The sequence below is a fragment of the Caretta caretta genome, chromosome 10 (assembly GCF_965140235.1).
Source record: "Caretta caretta isolate rCarCar2 chromosome 10, rCarCar1.hap1, whole genome shotgun sequence".
NCBI lineage: Eukaryota > Metazoa > Chordata > Testudines > Cheloniidae > Caretta > Caretta caretta.
In genome coordinates, this window is record NC_134215.1 from 65,709,032 (window position 1) to 65,731,055 (window position 22,024).

At 38.8% G+C, this 22,024-nt stretch overlaps 1 protein-coding gene across 2 annotated transcripts in view; it reads right to left on the reverse strand.

Moving 5' to 3' along the window:
• The window catches only part of ATP8B4 (ATPase phospholipid transporting 8B4 (putative)), a 156,936-nt gene that overhangs the window by 15,124 nt on the left and 119,788 nt on the right, over positions 1 to 22,024 (reverse strand). For both annotated transcript variants that reach the window (XM_048867295.2, XM_048867297.2), the window contains exons 16-22: positions 17,856 to 17,971; positions 15,446 to 15,610; positions 13,902 to 14,013; positions 12,566 to 12,671; positions 6,676 to 6,823; positions 4,275 to 4,458; positions 2,380 to 2,603 (exon numbers count right to left, since the gene is read on the reverse strand). In XM_048867295.2, coding sequence (XP_048723252.1) covers positions 2,380 to 2,603; positions 4,275 to 4,458; positions 6,676 to 6,823; positions 12,566 to 12,671; positions 13,902 to 14,013; positions 15,446 to 15,610; positions 17,856 to 17,971 — 1,055 coding nt within the window. The remainder of the gene's footprint in view (positions 1 to 2,379; positions 2,604 to 4,274; positions 4,459 to 6,675; positions 6,824 to 12,565; positions 12,672 to 13,901; positions 14,014 to 15,445; positions 15,611 to 17,855; positions 17,972 to 22,024) is intronic.

A 22,024-nucleotide genomic window follows, 5' to 3' on the forward strand; every position in this document is an offset into this window, starting at 1 on the left:
TGTACCATTTTACATTTGAATTTTATCCTACAGATTTCCATTTTTGCATAGGTCATGCAAGAGAATCCCTCCACAAGTTATTCCTAAAATCCACATTCAAGCAAAGCCCTCTCATTTTCAATGTTATGTATTTTTGGTGCATTTCACAAAGTACAGTGGGTTGAGAGAATATGCAGCATTAAGAAGTCTATTATTCAAAACATAGTCATGGAAATTTGTCCCCTATTTTGAATCAATCAGAAGGGCTAGAAAACATTAATCCTCTACACCAGATTATGTAAAAACAAAATTAAGATGTATATTTTATACTGCTGAGAAAATTCTTTCTTGCATCTGTTAAGTTTATAAATATGAGCCAAAATGGCAAAGTATTCATGAAAAGAATATTGATATTCTAGTGTTCAATAAAAGCTTTCCAACAATACGTAACTATATAAATCATACCAAATTTTATGTTTAATTGCTGTAATTATGAAATGTCTCTCCTTCCCCAGAAATACAAATATTGTTTCCCAAGGCTCAGACATTTAAAATATTTCTAGCATTATTCATGTTTTTATACAATTCCTGATCCCCTCTTTTCTGGAACCATGACAGCAGACCTTAGGAATGGTTCCCCTTCCCAGGTTGCCACTGCATGCATCTTCAGACAATGGCACTGCTGCTGCAGCCCATGTCTCTCCCCAGCCCCAGTATTGAGTTTGAAGAACCAGTACCCTTCCTGAGTACACCTTCTTCCTGACATCACCCCTTAAAGTAGATAGGGGAGACTCACTGCCTCAATGCGACCCTCTTTGCCTGCTAGGAGACTTGCCCACTTCAATAACAAAAGGGTTACCTACTCATTTCCCAATCGACCCACCAGTGGACCACCAGAGAAGGTCCCACTGCCCATCTGAATAACCACCCCGTAAGCCAAAGGTCACAAAATGACCTGTTGACACCAACACTGTTGCTGACAGGCACAGCTGCCTGGTATGGAGAGCTACCTAGTAAAGGCTTCTAGAGATGCTAGGGGGAAGCACTGTGGGTCAAAAGGGATGGGAGTGAAAGGACTGATGGATTTGAGAGGGAGGGTGTGCACTTCTTCAGGGGATGGCAGTGGAGGAAGAGTATTAACCTACGGAATGTTGCATGTATCTCCAACTGAAGTGAAAGATTTTGAGAGACCCCCCTGCTATGCTTTCAGCAACATCTCACTGTAATGTGGCCCTCCAAAATACAGATTCACAGTGCAGCCCCAGTTATTATCCTTTACTCTTTCCCAACAGAGAAAGACCCTGATCAAAATCCCCAGGATGCTAAGTAAGCATTCAAATATACAAACAAGCATTCAATAAATATGTGAATATGCATTCAAATTCAAACAAGAGTAAAGGGTTTGGTTTTTTTTATTCAAAACTGAACATTGACTAGTATAGATGACACTTTTCATCTGGAGGATACTATACATATGTAGTGCCTCCCTACCTCTGGACAAGGGAGTTTGGGAAAGGGCTGGTTCTTCACGATGACATCAAGGAAGCTGGAGAAACTTAAAGGGGCCTCACTCATCTAATTCACTATTGCTATCTAACAAATCTGAAATGATCAGCCAGGACACATCAGACTCAGGGCCCACTGGACTGAAGACCCATTTCCCCCACTACAACTTGAAAGTGAGAAACAATCACCCACAACAACCTCTCCTAAATGCCCAAGAATATAATTAAAATAAACAAATAAATACAGGGACTCTACTCCTGATCTCCCTCGCTGTCTCTGACAGCAGCTGTTGGCGTTTACTGAAGGCTTTGGGCTTTCAGTAACTTCTGCAGGTCAAACATGAGGAAAAGAAGGATTTGCTGAAAGACCACAAGGAGTTCCCCATGTCCCCAAGCAGCTTTGCAAGACACCCTTATGTTACCTTACACTTTGGCTAGACCTTAGTCAGGATCAGTTGGCTTGGCATGGGGCCTACTTATGTGACCTGCAGAATTTATAGATTTATGCACTCCTGACAACCACACAATCAGGATTTAACCCTAAAGAAACTATTTATTGGATTAGGACATATGGTTCTCTTTTTTCCTTTAAGCATAAGGCAGCATGGCCTAACAAATGAAATCACGAAATGTCTCCAACAATTTGGAGGAAATGAAGGAAATCATTAAGTATAATGATTACAGTCAGATTAATTTTTTAAAGAAAGAAAATAAAGACTAATATGATTTTAATTAACTTCCAAATGATTTTCACTCAAACATTTGGATTGTTCAGTTCAATTTTCTGATTTCTAATTATCCAGTAATTAAAAAAACACCCCTTTTAATAGGTGGGTACATTAAACATATACAACATTGTTTTGTTGGTTTATAAACTTTACTCCCAAAAACAAACCTGAGCTGAGAAGCCACAGAAGAAGCCAAACCAGAAATGCACCAGAGTGAAGGCAAAGTTTTTGTAGAAGAAATAACACAAGAACTTGCACATTCTGAAATAGGACCACCTGCCATGAACAAGCAGGAGCCGCTTAAGGTATCTGAACTGGGCAAAGGAGTAATCGCTGGCCAAGACTGCTTGCATTCCTTCCTCACCACTGATGCCAATGCCTATGTGTGCGCCTGTAAGTAAAAAAGAAGCAGAAATGTGTCTCTACTAAGTATTTGAAAAAGACACATTCATTTGCTAAACTATCACAGTGAGCATTCTGTTTAGTGAGACATAAGCAGATGTCAGTTTTAAGGTGATCCCTGCCTTACAAGGTAATAACAGTTTCCTGAGCTACTGAAATGATGAGGTAGAAAGCAGAGAAGTTATCAAATCAACAGGGAACACCCACTAAGTTAGCATTATTATTACTATTATACTGAATCATGCACTCCTGCCTCTCACCCTCAGCATCTTGGGAAGCATTAGCCGCCTCTTTAATTTAAAATAATTTTTGTTATGATTATTTTTAAAGCCCCCATAACTCTCCCTTCCTCTTTCAACCCATCTTCCTTCCTTCTCTCTGGAAGCAAAAATGTTTATTTTGCCCATTCTTTGCCCATTTTGAATAGGTGAATTGGAAGAGGGCCCTGCTGTTATTGAAGCTAACGCAGAAACCTTTTAAAATAAATAAAATTTAGTTTTTAAAAATCCAACTCGAGTTTGAGATATAGCAGTAGTCAGGTAACTGTTCACCAACCGTGTACTCAGACTGGCTCAAACCATTCAATTTCAGTCTAATGGGCTCTGAATATAAGGTGGGGCCGAACCCTGCCATTTATCTGCTTGAAGAAATGCCATTGGAATGTAGGATTCTATACAATGGCAGGATTGGGTGACAGTTAGCAAGCAGATGAGATATTGTAAGCAACCAACACAATACATTAGCAGCTATGTAAGGCATCTTACTATTTTATTTTAAGGGCTGCCCATTAATGAATTATAAAGGCAATATATTTATTGTACAACCTGCTTTCACAGTAGCATATTTTAATATACAAAATATCTTCCAAGTAACTGACACTACAATAAAAGAATTTACAGTAGTTACTAATGCTGTACTTGTGAATTGTATTCTGCCATGCAAATACTGTAAAATACAAGATGTTTCTTCATGGCTGTATTGCACCCTCCACTTAATCAGGACACAATTCAATTGGGATACTCCCCAGGATAGCCAAGCTATACTACCAAGGAATTCTACTTAATTGGGATGCCAACATATGAGTAGTGGTACTCAAATAGGGATACTATGTCTTTATTATGTTCAGAGGCTGATGGTGCTTTGACACCCTTCCAAAATCCTTGGCCTCTGTCAGTGCTCGTTTACCAAAGCAGAAGTGTTTTAACAATCTCCCTCCAGGCTCTTTGAAACACTGATGAAAATTAACCCTTTTAAGGATGGAAATAGTACAGGACTGCTAGGATGCTGGAAGGCCCTGAATTTGGTAGTTCAATTTTAGCTCCATCTGGGTGAAAATAACTGTTGATGTTCTGTGTGGTGTTGTTTGTTTTGTAAGTGACAGACGTGTAACATCTTTATTTCTTCAGAGAACCAGCAAGTTAAATGTGAACAAAACAAAGCAATTTGAGAACCATTTCAGATACAAGCAAAAACCGGTTAGTCAGAAATTCTCCTTAATCAGAATGAAAGGTGAGCCACTTGGGTATCCCAGTTAAGGTGGATTCAGCAGTTATTTATCAAATGCTTATAAATACGAGTTCATTGATAGGCAAACCTTAGCATGTTATTGGCATTTCTATTTATGCTTTTAACTGAACATTATGACACAATTTCCTCTTACTTTTGATCATGCTAACGTCATTGGCTCCATCTCCTATGGCCAAGGTGACTGCCTTCCTGTGCTTCTTAACCAGCTCTACCACTTGTGCTTTTTGTAAGGGAGTCACTCGACAACAAACCACAGTTTTACACAAGCAGGCAACTTCCACAAATTCATTCTCCAGATTAGCCTCAAGTGCATGAGCCTGCAATACAAAGTATTCCCTATCAGAATACTGGTTCTGTAGCTATAATCAATAGAAGATGTGATAGATGGGAAATGAGAATTCTTTGCATATAATAAATAGGATTCATCACTTTTCAATAAACTGATTTCAAAAGTTTTTTTTAAACAGCTGAAGCCTTTAGTGGAAGATACCACACATCTCCAGTAAACACAATAAATCAGTCTCGTAAGTGTATACAGTAAATATATACATACACATAACCCATACAATCCTAACACACAATGAGAGCGAAGCTACATTTTGATGTGAAATACTTGATTTAATTACACGTTCAAAACAATATTAACATAGGGGGAAGAAATAACCTAAAATTGGATACATTACAGTTATTTCAGTCCAGCGCTTGACTTTCCAGCTAACTTTATGAGAATTTAAAAGGGCCTAATCCAGTGAATCATCAGCTCCACTGCAAGTATTTAGCTGCAGATACTCCATGTATCTTTGTGGTTCAGCACCCATGGAGCCTCTTCACAATTCAGACACAGTAAAATGCTGGCAACTATCATTAAATAAAGTCTGGCCAAACTCTGTGGTCTGCCTCTCTCCTTTGGATTCACATATAGCTAATCCAACTGTATGTGGCATGTGAGCAGGGTCACTGGAAAAATGCATAAAATGTTCCCATTTTGACATATATTATGCGGTTTTATTTACTGTGTGACAATTTTTCCATTAAACTGGAGGAGGCAGAGGAAACCTTCTGAAAGCCCCAGGCAAGAAAAGGACAGGGATCTCTTCAAAATCATGGGAGAGGAAAAATTTCAGGTTATTGATTTAGATATTATGATGATGATGGGGGGGGAAGAATACACAAGGAATGGGGGAAAGAGAATGCTTTTCCAGATCTTTGAAAAGGCTCCGGGGAAAGGACTGAGGCATGAGCTGATTGCCTTTTAGATATCTCCAAACAAAAAGGGTAACTAGAAACTTTCTCTTCTTTCCCAATTCTAATCTTAAACTCTGCAAAAACCAGCAACATCCATTGCTCTTCCCATTCCTTTGACTCTCTGATGACACTGCCAATGAGCGTGCCACTTAATGCCAGTTACGGTGCTTGCTGGAGGTGTTCACAACCGAGCTAGTGGTCTTATTCTAATCTTTTGACACAGGCTGCTAAACAGTTCTGAGATGATATTGAAACCACAAATCTGGACATAGGAGAGAAATAGCTTCTGCAGACTACATGACCTTTCTGTTGGAGAGGATAATCTGCCCTAGACCAGAGATCTGCAACTTTCATAACTTTCACAGTGTAGAAAGCAGCACATTCTTATGGCTGGAATGCAGCTTGAGAGAGCCATACATACTTAGAACTACCTTAAGTGGCTGTGGATGTTATGGAAAAACTTAAACAATATTCCCATTTACTTCTCCTTTTTCTATTAAGAAACTGTCTGAAGGCAGAGCCATTCTTATTCCCAATTTTTAAAAAGAAAATAAAGATCAAAGTATATGAATGTACAAAGATTATCATGTATCTTCATGAGCGGCTAATTTCTCAAAAGTGAAGCCTGCGCTTTTAACTCTCTTAAGTTAGCGAGTCAGAAGATCGTTTTGATACTTGTTCAAGATTTTGAACCTGAACTACACTAAAGTAATGTAAGTTTATTCTATTACGACAAGAACCAGATTTCCTAATCAAAGCAAATTCTTTTGGCATCCCTGTAAAATGCTGATATTTAGAAAACCCACTGGAGGTATCTTAATGACATTAATTTGGTGCAGTAATTATTTTAAGGTCAGGTTGTGCTCTCAAACAACAAACATCAGGAAAAAATAACAGCATTACATCTGCCTAATTGCATTCTCTTAATTAATTGGCATTGATTTGTGATATTCCCCTCACACAAGTACTTAAACAATAATAGCAGTGGTCTATGTCTAGTTAAGAAGGGATAAGATTGTGTGAACTAGTTCTTACTATCGGGCCTTCTCAACTGTGGCAGTTATTAAAAAAAGCTGTGTAGAGTTACTCATTTGATTTCTCTTCCATACATATCCAAAAGTTAAGATGTAATTTTTAATTGTTTCTTGCAATTATGTCAGGCTTTGTTTTTAGCTTTCTTATGAAACAGTTTTAGAGTTTGGAGAGAAATCCGTCATTGTTAGAAAACAAAACAGACATGATTATTTGGGTTGGGAAGGAAAGGACAAAACCTGAAAAAACTGACTTACCAGACTATGTCCATTTATGACTAATGCATAATCACCAGTGACAGTTTCTTCCAAGACTGAGCCCTGTTTTGATTCTTGCATTTTTTCATAAAATACATGGCCATTGGAAAGGTCTTTGTTTTGTCCAAACAAATGTTCTTTCGCTTTCCTTAAAAGAAAAAAGGAATATGTTGTTATTAATTTTAATCAGACAGTGATTAATCAGAGCTAATTTCAGTTCTGCTGTTCTGATCTAATATTACATACAAGCAAATTTCAGTAGGCAAGAAGGATATTTCTTTTACGTGATGAAGATACTGTAATGTGTTTAAAATCCAAGAAAGTAGGTTGGGTAGGTATGAAGGTAAGACAATATTCTTGAGTGTTTTTAAATAACTTAGAAGTTAAATAGCAATCTTGATCTGAGTTTGAACTGAGTCATTTATCATTAATTTGGTATTAAGATTTTCCAGGCTTAAAAAAAAGATGAGTTTGGCACAGAAAATGCTGTAGTTACATTTACAGGAGCAAAGATTGAGGAGAAACTCTTTTTCCAGGAATTCCTGGCAACATTGTATTAATTTTATTTTGTAAAACAAAAAAAATATACAATTTCAGAATAACATAAACTGAGACCTTTTACAAATTACAGTACAAGTCCATTTATAGAAGTAAACTTATTTAGCACCTCCATGTCATAAGCAGAGATAGCCGAAAACCAACACATTGGAATGTTGGGAAAATTTAGATCGTAAGTTAATAAATCTAGTCTAAATATTTGAACCAACCCCTCATCTGGGTTCTGCCACGATCTCCAACTGGCCTCTGGGAGTGGCACCACCTGCTACTTCAGCTATCCATAGGGTGAAGCCTTTTACAGCTCGCTGAATTAGGCTCCCCTTTTTATTGTAGGCTATGTTCGTTGTCACAGTCCTAGATTTAAATTTTGCCCACAGTCTGTTTATTGCGAACTCCTCTTGGTTTTTCATAAAATTATCATACAATAGCTTTATTGGAGATTTTTTTACTTTCACTTTCTGGAAATTTTGTATGCATGTAATATTGTGGGTGAGGTAACTGTCATGGAGTGTGGGGGAGTCAGGGCCCTGCACCCCCACTTCCTGCGACTCACTGTGACTCTCAGCCAGCCAGTAAAACAGAAGATTTATTAGACATGGGAACACAGTCCAAAACAGAGCTTGTAGTTATAGACAACAGGACCCCCTCAGTCAGGTCCATCTTGGGGGGCAGGGTGCCCAGACCCCAGTCTGGGCCTCCCTCCATTTCCCCAGCCAGCTCCAAACTGAAACCACCTCCAGCAGTCTCACCCAGCCACACACCCTAGCTCCTCCTCCAGCCTTTGTCCAGTTTCCCAGGAAGAAGGTCACTTGGCCCCAACGCCCTCCTGGGCTCAGGTGACGTGCTCAAGTATCATCCCTCAAGTGAAGTCACTCCCTGATAGCCTACCACCATCTAGTATTGATGCAGACAGTAAGCCAGTAAAACTCCCATGCAACATTACCAGGTTAATACTCCGTATTCCCTACTTCGTCACATTAGTATTTTACTGGACCAACTTCTGCTGGTGAGAGAAACAAGCTTCTGTACTTCCACAGTGCTCTTCTTCAGGTCTGGGAAAAGAAGAGCTCTCTGCGAGTTCAAACGTTTGTCTCTCTCACTGTCAGAAGTTGGTCTAATAAAAGATATTATCTTACCCACATTGTCCCTCTAATATCCTGGGACCAACAGGGCTACAACAACACTGTATATATAGTGACAGATGTGGGACTACTCTGTAAATGCTGTATGTTGAGCTGCATACTTTGTTGTATGAATACACTGATTTAGTTTAATAGCAGACCATAAGGAAAAACAAGCAGGAAGAGAAGAATAGGTCAATATAGACCACCCCTCAGCTAACATGTGAGGGCTCTTACAGCACAGTGGCAGAGCCATAGGTACTGCAAAGTCTGGCTGGACCTCCTTTTGAGCCTACCAAACTGATTTTGTCCAGAAGAACTAAAGCCTGGCAAGAACAAAGGAAATGGATTATAAGGGATTCTCTCTCTCCAAAGAGGAGGTATTTGTTGGGGAGCTATTCAAGGAAGCCTGCCTGACCCAGGAACCTTCTCAGATCGCTGAAGACGTTAGGCCCATCTAGGCAACTATCGCTGGATGGTAGGGCTTTAGGGAAGACAGACACATGTATCAACTGTTTGTTGTTTTAAAATCCTTTTTCTCTAAATGCTTTGTTCTTACTCTTAAAATAAACAATACTTTGGTGTTTAAGAAGGCTGTTTTGTCACTGAATACCAGTGGCCACAAACTCCCGAAGAGAACAGCTGGTGTCAAACCCAGTCAGACCTGCTGGCTAAGTACAGTTGATCCTCAGTGTATCATAGCGCAGGGCACAGTCTAAGAGTTGGAGACACAGGCTAACATCTGAAAGGGCGCACTCTGAGACTAGAAAAGAGAGAGAGGTGCAGATAGTCCTGAAACCGTGGCATATATTTCTATATATTTTACTTAGATTATGACTCTGCATATGAAATATGCTGTGACATAAGGGCCTGCAATTACATTTAAGAGGCCCTGATCCTGGAAAGACTTCACCATGTGTTCTTTGTGCATATGAGTGCTACTATTGACTTCAGCAGCGGTTACGCACAGGCATAAAATTATACACATGCTGAAGTTTTTGCAGGATCAGGGTTTTATATGATGACAAAAACATCGTTTTAGGCGTGTGAAGAAGAAGATGAATTTAAAGTGGAGACTTTTGAAATGGATTATCTAAAAATCTTCTAATTACCAGAATTCTGAAAATAAACTCTTTTCTGTGTTCTATATAGTAATGTATGAATTTGTCATAAATTTGAATTTTCATATTATTGACCAAGATATTATAGACAGTTGCTATTAAGAAGTGATATATGTCAGATGTCTGAATCTGATATTCTGCTTTTTCACCTTTTTTTTTCCTTCTGTGAAATACGGTTTACTATTTAGCTTTGAATATTTTTCAAATTTATTTTATTTTTATCATTCGCTCATCTTTTCAGATTTAGAAAAATAATACGCAGTTGCTCTACAAGAATCTGGTCTGAACACAGCCTTAAACTTTTAAGACGTTCACATCAGAAAACTGCTCTGAGCTTTGTGGCTCAGATCACAATGTTTAACATGACAGATGTTTTATAAATCTGTTAATTTTTTGAAAAAAGTTTCAGTTATTGGTTCAGTGAATAAGTTGTTTTCTAAACAAGAGGCAGTTTCTGCATAAAATACCAAAATAAATATGCTGCTCACCAGAGTCCAGGATTTAATTATTTATTTACAATGTCTACAGTAAAAGATAGCATACTTTTACTTAAAATACCCAAATCTAGTCTGTATTTGCAGGATATCATGGTGCTATATGCAGAATTCCAGAACAACATGTCTATTATGCAATGGAGACCAGGAGTACCACAGCATTGATGCAGCTGGTCTCCTGGGAAAGGATGTCTTCTTTGTTCTTTGAAGGCCACCTGGAGGTTGATCTGGAAATGGTACAGAGACAACCAGTGCATTCCACCCCAAAATCATAATAAGGGTAAAGTCAAGGTGCTACATAGGAAATAAAAGATGACACCAGAATGAAACAATGGATAATTATGTGTGCTATGAGAGAACAGGAACTGGTAATAAGAAGTGCTTGCGGGGGGGAGGGGAACTTGCATATTGGAACAAACTTGAATTCAGAAAATATACATATTAAATAATATATTTTGTTGCCCATTTTCTGTCTTACTGAAGATGTGTCTTAACACTAACATTGATCTAAGCACCATCTTCTACTGGATCCTGCACTGAAATCAAACCACAGTGTTTACAAAATCACCATATATAGCCATGGAAATGACTGTAATATCATAAATTCAGTGCTAAAAACTTCTCTCCATTCATAACATCTCTAAACATATCTTTTAGCTTCAATGACACAACATACTGGGCATGCAGACTTCCTAGATGTGTTTCTCAGAAACAAATATGAGTATTTATGGGTTTCCTGTTTAATTAAGTCCTTTTCCAATCTGTACTAATGACTCAGTTTCTGCTTTTTTTCCTCAGTAGCATATTCCCCAAAGGGTAAAATGCAAGCCAGGATTTACTTGTATTCAGGGATGCCCTCAGACACATGGTGGAATTCATATGGGTTCACATATCCGAGGGCAGCACTGCCTTTTGTTAACTAAAGCTTTTCTTCTACACCATTTGATAACTGGAATCACATATGGATATGTAGTTATTTACATTGCACAATGCAACTGCATCACCCAACTCTTTACAATCTTTTCACTATGCAAAACATGGTACACATTTGTACCTCAGTTCTGCCTATCTTCCATGTTTCCAAGATTGAAAAAAAAAAAAAAAAGAATCGTTTACTGTGTTTCACCATGTCCATATTTGGTTCCCACACTGCTTTCTTGCTTGAACCCTGGCCTAATGCTCTGTGAGTGATTTTCACCCCCCACCCATGCGCCAAGCTCCACAATTCATACCAAAATTGATTCCTACATAAATAGTTTATGCAAAAATAGAACTCATGTTAACGTAACTCATTTTCATTGAATCAAGGCCATATATAATATATAATGCTTAACCAAAATACACAAATCACAAAAGGCTAAAAAAAAGTGTTTGTTTACTTAAACTGTTGTATTATGTAGTTTCCCATTATTCAGATTGAAGATATATTAGTTATAGGAATAGGCTGGGACTGAAATGCCCAAACCACTTGGCTGGTGCTAAAATACCAAGGGATAATTAGGTAAACTGATGCCTTGTTTGTCTGATACCCAAAATAGGCAAGAATTTTATGTCCATGGTAATTACAGAAAAAAAATTAGAAATTGCTATGTTTGGCTCTAGTGCAAGTAGAAAAAAAATACACAGAAATGAAAAAGAGACACAAGTAAGAGAAGAGAACTGAGAAGGAACAAAATTCTAAACGTCACTGACAAAAAGTAGAAGGGAGAGAAAGACATGGCCTACAGATCTTTAAACACATCTATTCAGTATGCTGTTTGGAAAAGATGGAAGGATGCTGCTGCCTGTAATGCATTTTCCATATTTAGTAACATTATAATAAAACACTGTACAAAGTATGGTACCATGTGTGCTTCCAGTGCTATTGACCAATACTTAAATACATGTGCAACTTGTTTCTGTATTAAAAAAAAGAAAAGAAAAAGGGAAAGGCTCTTCTCCTGCAGAAGAGTAAGAACTGAAAGGGCCAGGATTGTATTATGTTGGCATATTGTCTGTATATTTCCCAACTGTGCTGTGAGTGGTAATAATTTATTCTCTTCCAAGGAAGGAAATTTGCATAAATCTCCAACAGTGAAAATCATAATGCCAGCTACGTGTATCATTCAAGAAGTCTCAGCTACCACATTGAGAGAGGAGATAAACATGTGTGAGAGAGAAAGAAACAGAGGTTGAGATCTGTGCCCATGTCGGCACTATTTCTAACAGTAGTTATTCTCCAAATTATTATTACAGGGCCTACTCTAGAGACATTTCCTCTTCCAGATGAAGTGATAATGTAAGCATTAAGGCATATGGAAGGCAGCAGTGGGAGTGAGTCAGGGCTACGGAATTCATGACTATGCATATGCCATGGCCCTATCACCCATGCAGGGTGGGAGGCAACCAGTATTCTAGCTTGCAGTCTGGAGTAGTAGCCTCAGTTGCTGGTTGGTTGCCTTCAGACAAGAAGTTGGCACACTTTTACGACAATTGACAGAACTTTAACAGACGGAATCTTAAGGAAAGATTTGTAGCATCATAGGGAGAGAGTCTAACTGGAGTATACGGTCTGCAAGGAAGAAAATAAGATAATGTATTTTAAATGTTTTTTTACCTGAGTTCTTCATGCACTGCCGTTACCGTATGACCAGCCACTATGAAAATCTCATTCATGGTGTCAGTGAGCATGTTGCAGGAGTAACCAATGTTCATGGCAGTTTCTGAGAGACAGTAATGTCAGTTTTGATTAGAATGGTTGTAGTTAAAATCATTACTTATTTATTTTGTAATATCAACAGAGCATATTGAGAGTACAGTACTAACATAATGAGAGTAATTTTCTAACATAATTACTGGGTTTGATATAAATGTACTACTAAAAATGCACCTTCCTCTGAGCTATATTTTATGGTTATTATTTATAGTGAAGTAGTACTCAGAGTCCAACTGAGATCAAAGCCCTATTGTTGTAAACACTGTTCAAACACATACTGAAAGACCGAAAAGGTTTCTAAATAAACTAGCCAGACAAAGTGGGAAGGGAAATTGAGGCACAGGAAAAAAAAAACTTGCCCAAGGTCAAACAGATGATCAGTGGAAAAAGAAGGAATTAGAACCCAAGTATCCTAACTCCTAATTCAGTGCCCTATGTGCTAGATCACACTGCCTTCCATATGGGGAGTAACCCATAGATGGTCACCCTTGTGCACTAGAAAAAAACCTCAGAGATTAAACCCATATAGGGTCATCATTAGAAATACTGTAAATGCTATTTAACTATATTTTTGTAGAGCTTGTTATTGAGATTAAAATGCTCAAGTACACACGTGCCATTTGAGACCTTTTTTCTTTCCACTGCGCACCTGTGGCAAGTGCCATATCCAAAGAATTTAGGACCCAAAATCATGCTGTGATATTAACAACTGAAAATATTATGCATACTGTGCTGCGAATCTCAATCCACAAATACCAAAACAATTGGTAGAACTTTTTAGATGGTTTTACAAGACATTATTTGTAGTCACTGTTCCATACATGACCTCCATCCAGGATCCTGCACACTGCCCAAACAAACACTAGGGTCATATGGAGAGAACCCTGCCCCCAACGCCATAAGTTACAGTATACCTCGCTGGAGATGCTCTCCAATGCCAGGGTGGAGGGTGTTCACCACAAGATCCAACAGTCACACCTCTGCCGTCCTCCCGGCATCCCCATGCACAACTCAATGTTACCCTCATTGCTCTGCCTTAATGTGCATCAAGCCTCTCAGAGCAGTGTTTTATTAATGATTTATAAATGTTAAATAACAATAATGTTCAAGGGAATGTGCTCCCTGCACTCCGTGCAAGGGAACTGTAGAAGTCTCACTGCATTTAGGGTTTTCTATCACCCTACCCCACCCCACCCCACCCACTTACCCCCAGAATTACGCAGTATTAATGAATTACCTTGCTTGTCTCCTGTTAGAACCCAGATCTTAATGTTAGCTAGTGATAAACTGGCAATTGTTTCTGTAACTCCTTCTTGTAACTTGTCTTCTATAGCAGTGGCACCTAGTAACTTTGTAAGGAAGCAGAACATTTAAGTGACTTTCTACAAACTCTGCAAATTCACTTAGTTAAACTAAGAGATCTGGGGAATATAAACAGGATAAACTATGTAGTTTAAACATCTACACATGGATAACATCAAGGCAAGTCAAACTTTAATACAATATACTACCCTTGATCTACATTCACAGCTTCCACTGAGAGCAGTGGAAATTTCCCCAAGTCTCAAAGGCAGTCTCCAGTCTAATTTGAATCAAGAACTACATAATACATAATTTCAGGGCAATCTTTGCTGGGGATTCCCTGGTTTTAGGGGGCCCTCAAGCCCTTTTCTTGCCCAACAGGCTGGCAGCAGCAGATCTAGCATCATTATCTTCAAGGTTGTAGTTTCTGTGTCAGCTCTTTTAATATGACTATATCTCCATATCAGTCTCAGCCAAAGGCATCCTTATGGGGAAAAAGCAAGGATGAAACTGAAGGCATGGGTATAATACCACAATGGGATATAATGTGAATTGTAGTTTATGCATTGCCCCTTTAAAATAAGCTGCAGAGACCAGACTCTGAAATATCAATATTCCATCAAGGCAACAAAGGGTGCAGAATTTCAAAGGAACTGGGAAAACTCAGCTGGGGGTTCAGAAGACGGGGCCAAATCATAGAATATCAGGGTTGGAAGGGACCTCAGGAGGTCATCTAGTCCAACCCCCTGCTCAAAGCAGGACTAATCCCCAATTTTTGCCCCAGATCCCAAATGGCCCCCTCAAGGATTGAACTCACAACCCTGGGTTTAGCAGGCCAATGCTCAAACCACTGAGCTATCCCTCCCCCCCATACATATATTCAACTCACATTGACTACAATGGGAGTTGTAAGTGCACATCCGAGAGTGGGATTTGGCCTTTACAGAGAGAGGAATTGGAAAGAGCAGGCATGGGAGAGGAACAGCTATCTGAGTAGACAGAGGAAAGGATTACCATCACTTATAGAGTAAAGGCAAGAGTAAGTTTTAAATTGTTTTAATTGTATATATTTCATATTGAAAGTTGGCTTTCTGGTTACAAAGCAGCATGGACGGTCTTTTCTGAAATGGAACATGAATGTGACTTGATGAGAGTTTTAGGGGAAAGAAAATGGCTGCTTTCTTAAATTTAAAAAAAATCAGGTAAATTTATATTTAAAACGAGTCAGTTAACCATAGGGAAGAATCCCCTCACTGGTTGCCTCGAATATCTTAAAGCCTAACCACAACTGGCCTCGACATTCATTAGCATCCTTTTAAACAAAGAGGGGCACTGCCTGAATGTGAACATATATAAAGACTACAGCAGTCTTGCTTGTAGCACAACATCAAGAACGTAAGAGCATAGAAAAGTATCAATCTATAATACAACATCACTTTGCAAATATACTTTTCCTGTGCTATGTCTCTCAGAATATACCATCATGTCTTTTTCAATCTCTTCATATGCTGCAGCAAGATATTCGTTCCTGCTATCCAGTGAAGTGTTTGCCTCCTGAAGTATTTTAGACCACTCTTTAAAGTGCTCTTCAGTCAAGTTTTTGTATGCAAGGGCTAAGGTCCGAAGGCCTTCTCCAGCAAACTCCTGTCGCATAAAAATAAAAGATGAGCAGTATCTATGGGAACAATGTGAACTAAATTAGTCAGAACCACATTATATTAATTTCCCACTCTGTTAACATCCGTCTTGATTATGGAGTCAATAAGCAAAGGTACTCTAAGATACCACTGAAATTAAATTCTCATAAACCTTGTTTCTGGGGGATTTTAACTCTTCAGGTTTCTTTTACTTTGAGGTAAGGTTGTGGGCACATTTTCTCTTTATAGCTAGATTTTGTTCTTTAAAAAAATAACTTGAATAATTTGTGGCAACTTTTATATGTACACGAATATTCTAACAAGAAATTGGAGTGCCTAATATTATTTTAATGCCAAACCCGAATCTAAAAATTGGATGAAGTGAAATGTTGCAGTCAGACAGAGCTGAATGTGAATGGCTACCTTGGTATTAAACAGATGAAAGTTTTAACCTTGAAAGGCAGCTAGTGTGCCCAGACTACTCTCTTTAGCACAATTAACTTAAATACTTAGCACACTTTTGGTACTACCACATATTAACAATAAATAATAATTTCATTGTGAACATTATCATTAATCCATCATCTTAAAAGCATAATACCCATGTACCTAGGATGGCATCAATGGAAGAACTGTAAGAAGCTCGACCAGATAATAGGAGTAGAAATGTCTCAAGCAGTATGTGAATCACAATAGTTCCATGACACAGTATCACAGCCTCAGGTGCAACCTATCTGTTACGCTGACAATAGAGGCCTTAGAGTGAATGGGAGCTGTGGCTGCACCACATCTCCAGTAATCAGCACCCAAATTTGAAACCACTGGCCAATACGCAGATATGTGTACACAGGTTAACAGGTTAGACCCTTCAACCTAATCACAGAGAGAAACAGATGTAAAGCTGACCCCCCAACACTTAAAAAGGGTGAAAACATAATATCGTCTGATATGTTGGTGGCGCATGCTAATTAATTTAGATTCTGATCCTGTATCAGGATTGTCTGGTGCAGACTGCTGGGCTCATGCAGAATCCCACAGACAACGCATTATTTCTTTAATATAAAAATGATTGCATATATGATGTTATTCAAAATGTACACATTCTTACAGATTGCACAGCATATTAGATATATATATTCCCTCCTTTGTATCTTAGAATTTCAATGACTGATTTTTTTCAAAGTCAAACAACTATCATGAGCAATTTTACTGTTAAAAACCAAAAACATTTCGGGAACTGTCTTTGACCCTGTAGTTCATCTCAACAAATCAAACGGTTTACAATGCTCCACTAACAACATTTTTTCATCTTCAGTGAATATTTGAACATCCCCTGTTCTATTATACAGCTATTACAATTAATATATAAACAGGAATGATAAAACTCAGAATTTAATGGATTGAAAAAACAGTAAGGCTTTGGAATTAAATTAATATAATGGAAAGGGGAAATTAGAGTGATGTGAAAAAAACCATAATACATCAATATACAAGTACGTATTCCCTTAACTTTACAAGGCAAGTATGAAAATTCAAGGTCTTTGCATTTGACCAACTGCAAAGATCAGATGCATATGATTCCAGCCTTGCTTTCATAAAAAACATGTTGGCCTTCTGGAAAACATTAAAAGAAAACCAAGAAAGCTCTATTACAGAGACAAAAACAATAGTTATGTTTGTAACCAATATTACTAAACCATCATACTGTATACTTAATGTCAAAGGAGTATTTTTTTAAAGACTCATGGAATGGTTTGTATTAAATGTGGACACTTACAAAGAACATGAATTCTAAAAAAATAAATGCAGGAAATGAGGGCTTTATCCAGTTTCCCTTAAAGTTCACATTAGGTTAGACCCTCAAACTGAATAGAAGAGACTTATTTTCTTTAACACCATGTTACCAAACTGGATACTTTGTATCCACATCCACAGATTCCCACTGGCTTTTCACAAGGGACTCCAAGGACTTATAAACACTGTATATATACCAGCTGTTTCAGGAGTTAACAGTGCACACACAAAGCTCTATCATTTAATTGGATTTAGCTCTCTGGGCAGCCAAAGGTAAGGCTGAAATTTAAGAAATTCTGGCTCATTTCAGAGCAGAAGGCCTATTAAGGTATTGATTCAGAAAAGCATCTGTATTTAGGAAAATACTTAAGCACATGTTTAACTCTAAACGTAAGTCCCTAAGCACATGCTTAACGTTAAGTGTGTGTTTAAGTGCTTTTATGACTTAGTGCACATACCTCAAGATGATCTGATGTCAAAGACATTAATTCTTCATTGGAGGGATGAAGCCTCTCAAATAAAATAGTATCTGCTCCCTTGCAATATAGTTTTATCTGCCCATCTGGGCTTTGAACTGAAAAAGAAAAGAGAAGTAGAAATTAAGACTGAAATCATTACTTTTCTTCCATTTTCTTCAAATGTCTATTTGACCTATCAGGTCTAGTTAGATGTTTTCTATACATATCAATAATAGTACAGCAGTCAGCACACAGAAAACAATCCCATCACCTGGGTAGGAGTTAGGTACAGTTCACATACACTTTAAAAATGAACAGAACACATACTGATAAATTTTTCAACTAGCGATTAGGCAAAAACTGGAACCTCTCAAATCTGAACTCCTTTGAATTTCAGAGGGATGGGACAGGTACAAGTCCCTGGATCTGAAACCTCTCCATCAGTGTTGCTTGTGAATCAGATTTTTCTGTTTCTGCATCAGCTGTGCCTCAAAGTCTCACAGCAGCTGGGCTCACAAAATTCCACCATTTGGGGCTGGTATATCATAAAAGAAGTTTGCAAGATTTTGCTACCATCAAATCTGACTCTGAACCTTACCACTAATTAAATCTCAAATCCAAACCTTGAACTTTAGTCTAACTAATCTACATCTAAACCCAAATTCTGACATTCTCAGCCCATCTGTAGTTATTATACAACATTCTCCCCAAAAGTCTTCACAGAATCTTAGAGAGGAAGGACTGGAAGGGACTTCGATAGGACATCTAGTCCAGTCCCCTGCACTGAGGCAGGACTAAATATTATGTAGACCATTCCTGTCAGGGTGTTTGTCTAACCTCTTCTTAAAAACCTCCCATTACAGAGATTCCACAACCTTCCTAGGCAATTTGTTCCAGCGCTTAATTACCCTTACAGTTAGGAAGTTTTTCCTAATGTCTAACCTCAATCTCCCTTGCTGCAATTTAAGCCCATTGCTTCTTGTCCTATCCTCAGTGGTTAAGGAGAACAATTTATCACTCTCTTCTTTATAACAACCTTTTACATACTTAGAAATCGTAGAAGCTCAGGGTTGGAAAGAAACTCAGGAGGTCATCTAGTCCAACCCCCTGCTCAAAGCAGGATCAATCCCCAATTTTTGCCCCAGATCCTTAAATGGCCCCCTCAAGGATTGAACTCACAACCCTGGGTTTAGCAGGCCAATGCTCAAACCTCTGAGCTATCCCTCCCCCTTAAAAGCTGTTATCACATCTTCCCTGAGTTGTCTCTTCTCCAGACTAAACAAACCCAGTTTTTTCAATCTTTCCTCCTATGTCATGTTTTCTAGACCTGGAAACATTTTTTTTCTCTCCTCTGGATTTTCTCCAATTTGGCCACATCTTTCCCAAAGCATGGTGTGCAGAGCAGGACACAATACTCCTTATCAGCCTTATCATTGTTAAGTACAGAAGAATTACTTCTCATGTCTTGCTTACAACACTCTTGCTAGTACATCCCAGAATGATGTTAGCTTTTTTCCTCCAATAGTATTATATTGTTGACTCATATTTCGTTTGTGATCCACTATATCTTCCAGATTCTTTTCTGCAGTACTCCTTCCTTGGCTGTCGTTTCCCATTTTGTACTTTTGTAATTGATTAATCCTTACTAAGTGTAGTACTTTGCATTTGTCCTTATTGAATTTCACCCTATTTATATGAGACCATCTCTCCAGTTGGTCAAGATCATTTTGAATTCGAACCCTGTCCTCCAAACAATTTGCAACCTCTCCCAGCTTGGTATTGTCCGCAAACTTTATAAGTGTACTGTCAATGCCGTTATCCAAATCATTTATGAAGATTCCCTTAATTTCTTTCACAAGTACAGCTATTTGACTTTCTCTTTTTTAATGACACAGGTGAGATAATTCCTTCTGCATCATCTCAGTTTGTTTCTACTGGAATGAAGTACCATAACATGAACATCACTTTACAGCACAGAACCCTTGAGGAAAAAGCAAGATAGCAAATAGTATTATGAAGGGTACTCAGGAAGAGAATACCGTTTAATCTCAGGGCAATAGCTTCTGAGAGCATGTGCAGCTGTATTAATGAGAGCTAGCAGGGCTCCGGAGGGGGACTGATTAATTGTTGCTGATGGTTTTCTGCCTCAGAAAAGAAGCAGATTTATGCCAGTACGTACTTGTGAGCACCTTGAGCCATTAAATACCAGGCTTTTTATAAATATATTATGGTTGATACAGCATCAGCTTGACATTTATACATTTTAAAAGTATGTGCAACACCTATTTATGTTGTCATTTGCACCACATAAAATAACTAACCAGTAAAAAATGCTTAGCTCCACTAGAGAGGAGTAAGTCTTGAGCGAGTTCAAGGTGGAGAAACTTCCTCACTGGATCATATATCAGGAGTGATTTGTATGAATTAACAGTTGCAATATGATCCATACAAATAGTTTAAATATTTCCACTTTATGCCTAATATTTACATTGCCGTCCACAAATACATTGAACTATCATTTTGAAAGAAGTTTTTTCTGCATAATGTATCTTTTGTGTTGTCTCTGCCCAGAGAACGTATTTTTGAAAATAGTTTAAGGTTAATCAGACAAACTGTTTTTGATTTACAAGGTGTCAAGGTCCCAGTTTCCCTCCATTCCAAGGATATCTGGGAGGTATCTGGGCCTGCGGACCTCTGGTGTGATTCCGGTGCAATGAACTGTAATCTGTTGGGGTTCTTGGGGCAGTTGGCCTTTACATGCCCCAGCTCGTTACATTTAAAACATCGTCCAGCTGACGGGTCACTGGGGCGAGGTGGGTTGCTGGAGAACAGGGTGGTGGGGCTTTGGGCGGCCCTCGGTAATAGGGTGTGGTCTGGGGTTGTCCCTTCTGGTGTCCACTCCAACTGCGACCAGTTTTCTTCTTCTCTGCCACCTCCACCCATCTGGCTCCAATCTCTCCTGCCTCGATTACAGTTTTGGGCTTCCCATCTAGGATGTATCTTTCTATTTCCTCAGAAACACCCTCTAAGAATTGTTCCATTTGCATTAGGAAGGGCAAATTTACTGGAGACTCACCACTTGCTCCTGATATCCAGGCATCCCAAAGTTTCACAACGTGGTAGGCATGTTGGGTAAATGACACGTCTGGTTTCCACCTTAGGGCTCTGAACCTCCGACGAGAATGCTCGGGTGTTATCCCCATTCTGACTCTTGCCTTGGATTTAAACAGTTCATACTTGTTCATGTGTTCTTTAGGCATTTCAGCTGCCACCTCAGCTAAGGGTCCACTGAGCTGTGGCCTCAGCTCTACCATGTATTGGTCAGTAGAAATGCTGTACCCAAGGCAGGCCCTTTCGAAGTTTTCTAAGAAGGCCTCAGTATCATCACCTGCCTTGTAGGTGGGGAACTTTCTGGGATGGGAAGTGGTACTTGGAGAAGGATTGCTAGGGTTTGTTGGGATATTCCGCTGAGCCTTTATCTTCTCCACCTCCTCCACATGCTTCCTCTCTTTTTCCTTCTCCTCCAGTTCTTTGGCCCTTGCTTCCATTTCTTTGTCCCTTGCTTCCATTTTCAGCCGCATGAGTTCTATCTGTCTTTCATGTTCCCTTTGTTTTTCCGCAGCCTGAAATCTGGCTAATTCCAGCTTTTGTCGAGCCGTGGATTTTGTCATTCTAACCTCTCTGTTTTTAACTAACTTTACACCCAAGGTTTAGAAATAAACAAACAAAACTTGGCTGTAAAATTTTGCTGTGCTGGAATAGAATACCTATTCTCTGATAGTGATTGTCAGCCTACAGAAAAAGACAATTCCCTTGTCTCTGCTCTGGGCCCAAATCAAAGCAAAAAACCTCCAACTACTTGGAAACCTGCTTACCAGCAGCCCAAAGGAAAAAAAAATTCCTTTTCAAACCTGTGCTCCTTGTAAAACAAAAAAATCAAAATCCTAAAAAAAAAACCCTGCCACTTTTGTCTCCAGGCAAATGGGTAGAACACCCCCCCCTCCCCATTTACTTTTAGAAAAAAAAAAAAACTTCTGGTTTACCAAGACTGTGAATTTCCCTGCAGGAGGCTAAGTACCCTGCCTCCAGGCAAAGAAAACCTGCAATTCACAAAGATAATCCCCTTTTGTCTCAGCTCTGGCTCCAAAGCAGAGAGAAAACAAGCTGCT